The 7,862-nt window shown below is 64.8% G+C and overlaps 1 protein-coding gene across 9 annotated transcripts in view; it reads right to left on the minus strand.

The window, feature by feature from the left end:
- The window catches only part of FGFR1 (fibroblast growth factor receptor 1), a 31,078-nt gene extending 23,509 nt beyond the window's left edge, over positions 1–7,569 (minus strand). For 6 of the 9 annotated variants that reach the window (XM_072846012.1, XM_072846009.1, XM_072846011.1 and 3 more), the window contains exons 1-2: positions 7,314–7,568; positions 251–459 (exon numbers count right to left, since the gene is read on the minus strand). In XM_072846012.1, the coding sequence (XP_072702113.1) occupies positions 251–341 (91 nt within the window). In that variant the 5' untranslated portion in view covers positions 342–459; positions 7,314–7,568. Of the gene's footprint in view, positions 1–250; positions 460–2,171; positions 2,190–7,313 lie in introns of those variants that run through there. The other 3 variants (XM_072846013.1, XM_072846007.1, XM_072846014.1) reach the window with 3 other exon arrangements.
- Positions 7,570–7,862: the final 293 nt, after the last annotated feature.

Here is a 7,862-nt window from a genome sequence, read left to right on the forward strand (position 1 = left end):
CAGCAGACAACACGCGCCACGTCCCCACTGGCACCAGCCGGCAGCTCCCAGGCTCCCGGGCGGCCGCACAGCACCGTGCTGCCGCCGAGGGACGTGCCCGTGCCGCCGCCGCAGCCCCCGGGGCTGGACCTCGCGCCAGCCTCTGCCTCTTCCGCAAGGGAGACCAGCTATCTTATCACCCGAGGAGAAATGCAAAGGACGAGGGAGCCGGGCGCTCCCCGGCGCGGCCGCGGCGGTTTGCTCGTCTTACCTTGGTCGGGCAGGGTGGGGGCCGGCCTGGCAGCTGAGAGCGCGGCTGTGACCAGCACAGCCCAAAGGATGAGGCACCGCCAGGTAAACATCCCACTGCTGCGGCTACTGCTCGGCGACTGGGCTCCGCAACTCCCACTCCATGGGGACCCCGGGCTGGCCCCGGGCGGGCGCGGGGGGGGTCTCCGCCGGGCCGTCAGCCCCTCCGAGCTGCGAACGAGGAAAGCAGAGTCAGGGCGAGAGGCACCCCCACATCCCACCGCCAGCCCCCTCTGTGCGCAGCACAGCCCCGCGGGCGGGACGTGCTCGCCATCGCAGGCGATGCTCTTCGAGCATCCAGCCCCGACAGCGAGATGTCCCCAGACTCGTGGTGGCAGGTCCCCGCGGACCCCTCCACAACCTGCAGCGACCCAGCGCTGACTGGCAGGGTTATGTTTTCCTGCATAAAAGCGCTGATGTGTCGAGAGTAAAACTGCTGGCGAAGCAGAATTGAATGCAGCAAAATCTCCCAGAACGGTGGGAGAAATTTTCAAATGCCCGTTAAAGAAAGGGAGATTTCTGCTCTCCTCTTAGTTTGTGCTGAAAAGACAAACTCCCATACAGATCAAAATGCCACAAAATTTTTGAAACAAAAAACCCCTTGGCCCAAGCTGAGTCATCACGGTGCAGCAGCTCCCAGAAATATCTTTGTTTTCTCTAACTTTGCTCAGATGAAAAATAATCTCAAAATCTTGACAAGTTCTGTGGGACAGCAGAGGTGTTTCTGTTGGGCTCTGAAAGGGCCCAACAGAGCACACCCGCAGGCAAACGCCCTCCGGCCTCTCTCCCTTGTTTCCACATCTTCTGCCCCAAACGCTCCAGGCAGCGCCGGGACCCAGCCCAGGGCTCCCGGGCGCTCCAGGACCAGCAGCACCTTGCTCCACCGCGGCTGACCCAAGGCTCCGCTGCGGCAAATCCCACGTATCCAGACCAAAATCTGACGTTGTCCACGTCGCCGTGCACCCCTGGCGAAGCAGATCCTGCTGCAAACCCCAGCTCCCTCCATCCCCTATAGGATCTATAGGGCATGCACGCAACCACCCCCTACGGAAACGCCTTCCCGGAGCTGAAGGGGTTAGCCGGCGCCTCGCTCCCACATGCAGCGGATCTCTTTCCACCGACAGCTGTTTTCGGAGCGGCCGTTTGGGGAGAAATCCCCCGGCTTCCACAGCCAATACTGCAATTCGCTCTCGTCCCTGCCAGCTCTCACGCCGGGCTCTCCAGCCCACCCGTTCTCTCAGGTCGCCGTCCCCTTCCCCTGCCAGGGGACCGCTCCGCGCAGGGAGGCATCAGAGCTGGGTTCTGGCACAGGAAGACCCAGCGGAGCCCGATCCCGGCTCAGGGTGCCCCGGGGATGTGCCCTCCACGGCCCTCATCCCTCCTTCCCTCTGACCGTCCCTCCTTCCCGCCACGCTAGGAGCATGGAGCTCTGCCAAAACACATTTGAGGGGGATGCTGGAGCCAAAGCCCGAGCCCAGCCGCCCCTGGCCAACTCTTCCCAGCAGCGTGGATGCGAGCAAACCCCCGTGCTCCACCCCCGCGACACATCTGCGACTCCGCAGAAGCCTGGGATGGAGGTCCTGACACTGGCAGTCGTTAATTGTCCCACCGGGCTTTGCCGAAGAGATCCCTGCCCAGTTAATTGCACAACCCGAGCACGGCCGTGCTGGTCTGGCCAGGGTGCCGCTGGCAGCGGATGCTCCGGGAGAATTGCGAGGACCAGGGTGTGGACAGGATGATACCAGTCCCGAAACCCTCCTCCAGGCTCCTCCCCGGGGCACAGCCGTACCTCCATGCCCCGTAGCCCTTGCTGAGTATCCTGAGCTCACCCCTTTCCCGACCGACCCGTGCCCCCTAAAGCCCCGTGCCAAGCCGTTCCCAACCTGCCGCGTGAACAAGCGCTTCCTTTTGCCGTAAGGCGTCTGTCTAAAGCATGCGCTGTTAAAAACAGTGAGTAATAATCGTAGTGAGTAATAAGCCGCTACTCATCCTCCCCACGCACTCGGTTCGTCGGAGCTCCGGCCACCACCTCTCCTGTTCCAGCGAGGGAGCGAGATCCTTCGCTCCTCTTGCCCGAAGCACCGGCTTTTCCCCGGGGACGGGCTGAGCAGCCGCCAGTGCCAGCCCCAAAGGGCTCCCGTTTCACAGCGGGTACTTCCCCGGGGGGGCTCAGACCCCCCTGAACGGCCTCTGCAGCCCAAGGAAACCCAGCTGGGGTGCAGGTTTGGGGGCTCCTGCTGCCTCCTCCCTGCCCCAACTGCTCTGGCCGGCACAGGAGCGTTTGGGACCCAAAGTATTGACACAAGCAGTCGGGCAGGGAAAAGTGGCACCCAGCAAACACTGGCGTTATCTCCAAGCGCCAGCGCTACCAGGCGCCAGGCAGCGCGCTTTAAAATAGTTATTGAATGTTAACAATTTATCAGGGTTTGGAAGGGGGAGGTGGAATTCTTCATGGAAAAAAAAAAAAAAGTCTTCGGTATTTCTGGAAATTATTTTCTGTCTCTAAGTGGTTTTGTTTATTGACAGCACATGCTCCCCGGAACATGCCCTAATGCGGAGCGTCTGCGTGGGCCTCCCGAGCCGGCCCCGTGCCGAGGGGAGGGAGGGATGGAGGGAGGGGAGCGCAGAGCCTCCAGAAGCAGCAGTTCCTGAAAAATGAGTCAGTGCTGGCTCGGCACACAGCAAAGCCCTTCTCCAGATACACCTCGGAGCGGGCGCCTTCCAGCTGATTCAGGGGCTCGACAGCAGCATATTTCCATGGCGTACGGATCACTCGGCAGCAAAGAGCTGCCCCGCATCTGGGAGAGTCACTGGGAGGGAGAGGGAGGCAGGGACGCGAGCCAAGATCCAGAGGGAGCGCACGACCGACGCTCGGCTCCCCGGGGCAGAACGGGAGGTGGCAGCAGCTACGGCTTTGCTAGAAGGCAGACGTGCAAGGACGGGGACGCATCCTGCGCACGGGGGTCAAACCAAGCATCCTGCCTGCTCCCCCGGACAGGCTCAGCAGCACCCTAGGAAATCCTGGTGTTCAGAGGAGTGGATGCTCAAGGGAAGGGGCAGCACGGGCCCTTCCCTCCTTCCCAGGGGAAAAGGGAGCCCCGGAGCCCCACGGCACCTGCCCCTGCCCCCCGGGGCTCCTCTGCGCCCGCTCGGCAAGGAAGCGGGGAGAGCACTCCTACCTGTGCAAACATCGGCATGGCTCTTCTCCGTTTTTATACGGCTTTTATATAAATCCCAACAGGAAACCGTTTGCTCGGGAAGATGGCAGCTCGAGCAGGGTGGGTCTCCGGCTCCTGTCGGGCACCGTCCCCGCGGCCCCAGCACACTGCAATTTACTGCTCGGGGGTGGACTCAAACAACTAAAAATGGAAGCAGTAAGAGTGGAGCCAGGGCTAACTGCCGCTCGGAGACCTGCCTCCGAGGCTGCAATTACAACTGGCCATTACACCCACGGAGCTATTTCGGAGCAGCGACAGGACACCCCTGTGCCCACCTGCGCACCCTCCCAGGGGCACACGCTCCCCGCGCGCCCGGGAAGATGCTGTCACGCAGGCTTTGCACGCCCGTGAGTTCACAAGAAGGAGCCTCGTGCAACCTGTCTCCCCTGTTGTCCCTGGGGACCCCGAGGGCTGCACTTTCACCTCTCGCCTCTCCCACGCTGTGAGTCACCAGGCTGAGCTGTCCCAGGGACGCGGCACAAAATGGGACCTTCCACGCTCGGGCAGCAGCCTGTGCCGAAAGTTTCTTAGCTGAGTGTAGCGGGGAAGCCCCTTCCTGTCCCGTGGCTCATCCCCAGGAATGCACCCAAGGTGCCAAAAGCAGAAGCCGGTGCCGGAGCAGGGTGCTGGGCTGGGGCACCCGGGGGGCTCAGGCTGGGGCTTGTCATGATGCCGTGCTGTCCCGCAGGGGAGCCCCCGATCTGATCCCCGGGAGCAGGCTCCATGTGCTCGCGCTGCCAGCTGTGACCGGGCTGTAGCCGCCACCGGTCGGCTCGGTGGGGCTGGGGTGGCTCTGGACCGGGGCAGCTTGGCCTCCGCTCGCACAGCCGCCGCTTCCCCATCGGAGCAGAGCTGGCCCGAGCAGCATCCACCACGTCAGAGCGTCCCAGAGGCGGGCGAGTGCCGGGGTGCCTCGGCGCCAGCAACCAGCGTGTAGCGCAGCAGGCAGAAAAACAACAGGGCAAGGCCAAATTCAACGGGGAGAAGAGTCTGAGCTCGGCTCCCAGGTCTGCAAGGCTTCAGGAGCCCGCGGTGGGGGGCTGCACCCAGCTCGGGGCCACACGTCCCTTGGGGTGGAGAGGTGGTGACTGCCAGCAGGAGACCTTGCCTGGCACAGATGCCCTCCAGCTCCAAAATACAGAAAGGAGACTCAATTTTTCTCTGAGGCTCAACACAAGCAGCCCTCCAGGTGCCCTTGGGGAAGAAGGACACGCCAAAGGCAAAATTTGTGGGCGATGGGGAGAAAAGCCTTTCCCTCGCCCAGTGCTCCTTGCCCCAGCTCAGGTCAGGAACCAAGTATTTGCTGAAATAAAAAGCAAACACAACTGCAAATGTAACTGTAGAGAAAAATTATAATGCTTAAAGCAGACGCATGCTTGGAAAAATAAATATCCAACTGTGCAGCACACATTCTGTGTTAACCCTTCCCGGCCGTACGTGCTGCAGCCTGCCGTGAGGCCTTACAGCTACCGGGGGTAGCTCTAAGCACCGAGTTCACTGCACGCTGTGGGCATCCAGCGGCAGGGGAGCCTGGCACGTGGGGCAGGAGGGATGGGGAAAGGCCCAGCCTCACCCACGGATCTCTGTAAAACCAGTTCAGTTTTAGAAGCATCCTCAAACTCAGGGAACCCTGCCTGAGGACTTGATTTTCAGACCTGCATGGTATCCATTGGCACCCGAAAATCTTCACTGGGCTGGTACCACTGACTGCTGGACCAGTTCGCTGCCAGAGAACGCACTGGCAGCGAACTGGTCCGGGGACACAACCACAGCCTGCCATCCCCTGGAAGGGGCCGAGGCCTGTTATCCAGCCGGGGAAAGAGCTGGAACGGGGCTTTCGCTGCATTCAGCTCCCCCAAGGAAAGCTGCTGGGAGGGGAAGGACGCACACTTCTCCAGCACACATAACCCCAACTGTTCGCATTTGCCTTCGTGCCCAGAGGGTCCCCAACGGGGGAGAAAGCTGAATTGCCGGGATGGGACGAGCATCTGCGACCCAGCCCTGGTCGAGCGGCCCCTTCTAGCAGCCAGGGCTTGGGGGGCCGGAGCATCAGGGGGAAACCAGCTGGGGCTGGAGGCAACACAGCTCCTGGTTCAGATGACATTTTTAGGTAGATAAATAAACAGGGAGCTCCAGTTCACACCTGAAAGCAACCTGGGCTCCCTCGCAGCACGGCTGGGGCGGGCAGCGCTCCCACGGCAGGCACCTCGTGCACAGCAAAGCCCGGAGCCGACGGATGCACACGCGGGCTGCTTTTGCAACGGCGCTGCTCCTGCCTTCGCCCCGCCAGAGCAGGGACTATTTATTTTAATCCTCTCTGAGCAACACAACGAAAAGGCAACAGTGCATGCCAGCCACCACAGAGATTAAGGGAGGAAGTGCTCCTGTGTGGGGAAAATGGCTGCTAGCCAGAGCGGTCTGCGGGGGCCGCGCTCCTGCAGCATCCCCGGGGCCGGGCAGGGTGGCTGCCCCCCGCGCCCCACTCCTCTGCACGCACGCTCGCATCCAGCTGGTCAGCACCCAGAGATCTCCAGCCAGAGCAAATCACCGCCTCCGCAAGAACGCAAATCCCAATTTCACTCTGGCTGGGACCCTGGCAGACCAGCAGCCTCCGAGCCCGTCTGTTTTATTAATGCAAGCTGTTGGGCGAACCACACGGTTAAGGTTTAAACATTGACGGGAAGGAAGCTGCACCAGCCAGCCGTGACACTCAAGACACGGGGCAGTAACTCAACAATCCGGGCAGAGAAGGAATCGCGAGGCGGCTTCAGTGCTCCTCGGTGTAACCTGAACACCGACGCGCTCTGCTCCTTCCTCGCACCAGGCCAGCTGGCTGCGACCGCGGCTCACGGCCCCAACAGCAAAAATCACAAACGCCACAACCAAAAACGCCACCCAAAACCCACCCCGGTGCCGAGGGCTGCGGGCATCGGCCCAGCAGATAACTGGATACCGCACGCCTCGTCGGCCGCCGCGCCGCGCTCCCTGCGCTTTCGCCATGTACAAACAAGAGCGATTCCCAGAGTTTGGATGAAGGGGCTCGGGCAGCCTCCCACCTCCCCGCGGGCAGCTCGCAAACACAAAGGGAAGCACAAACTCTAGGAGCGCGTTATTCCGAGCACCTCCGTCCTCCGTGACCACCGCAACGCCCCAGGACCCCGAACCTTAAACAAAACCGAAGCCAGCTCCTGTTCCATCCTCTTCTGGAAGCCGCGGGGCTCCCGCGGAGCAACTTTAGGGCACAGGGGCCGGGCAGCAACGCGGGAAGCAGCCCCCAGCCCCCCGGCCGGGCTGCCCCGCACCGGGCGGGCTCTCGGGCCCCGGCCCGCCGCGGGGCCGGACCTGCGGGGCGGTTTCCAGCCTCGGCTCGGCCCGGAGGACGGGCTCGGACCCGCCGCGTTTCAAAACTGCCGCCCGCCCAGCGGCTCCGGCCGCGGAGCGGCTGCAAACCGGGGCCCCCGGCACACGCACACCGGACCCGCAAGCCCCCAGCGCCCGCAAACGGCCCCCCCCCCCGGTGTCCGCAAACCTCCAGCGCCCACACCCCCCCGGCGCCCGCGAACCGGAGCCCCCCTGGTGCCCGCCAGCCGGGGCCGCCGTCAAGCCGGCACGGGCGACGGGCGCACGGCGGGGCTCCGGCCGCGGCGGATCCCCGCGGGACCGGGGTGGCCGCAGGTCCCGGATCGGGCCCCCGCCGCCAGCCGCGCGGAGCACAAAGCGCTGCCCCGCGGTCCCGCTCCCCTCCGCGGAGCCGGTCCCGGTCCCGGTGCCGGGCAGCCCCGGCCGGAGCGCGGCGGCGGTACTCACCGGAGCCCCGCGGGCGGCGGCGGCGGCGCGGTGCCCGCCGCTCCCGGGAACAATGGAGGGGAGCCCCGGCCGGGGCGAGAGGCGCAGCCCCGCCGCCGCCGCGCTCACAGCGGCCGCCCCATGGCGGGGCCGGCCCCGACCCCGAGGTGGCGGCGGGAGGCGCTCCCGGAGGCGCGGCCGCCCCGACGGCCGCCGCTGCCGTTGCCGCTGCCCGCGCCGCCGCGTCCCCGCCGTGCGCCCGCCGCCGCCGGACTGAGCCGCTCCCGCACCGCCCCGCCGCCTCCTCCCGGCTCCTCCCCCGCCTGCCTTCCTCCCACCCTCCTCCTCCTCCTCAGCGGCCTGATGGGGCTTGTAGTCGCCGCCGGGCCGCCCCCCGGGCTGCGCTCCCGGCAGCCTCCCGCCAGCGGGGTCCCGGGGGTCCCCGCTGGGTTGTGCGGGCCGTCGTCGCCCCGAAAGCAGCCCAGGCCGCGCGTAGCAGGCGCCGGCCGTGCCGCGGCGGGATGCCCGCCTCCGCGCTCCCGGTCCCGCCGGGGAAGCCTCGGCCCCGTG

Source organism: Ciconia boyciana, chromosome 25 (assembly GCF_034638445.1).
Source record: "Ciconia boyciana chromosome 25, ASM3463844v1, whole genome shotgun sequence".
In the NCBI taxonomy this organism is placed as follows: domain Eukaryota; kingdom Metazoa; phylum Chordata; class Aves; order Ciconiiformes; family Ciconiidae; genus Ciconia; species Ciconia boyciana.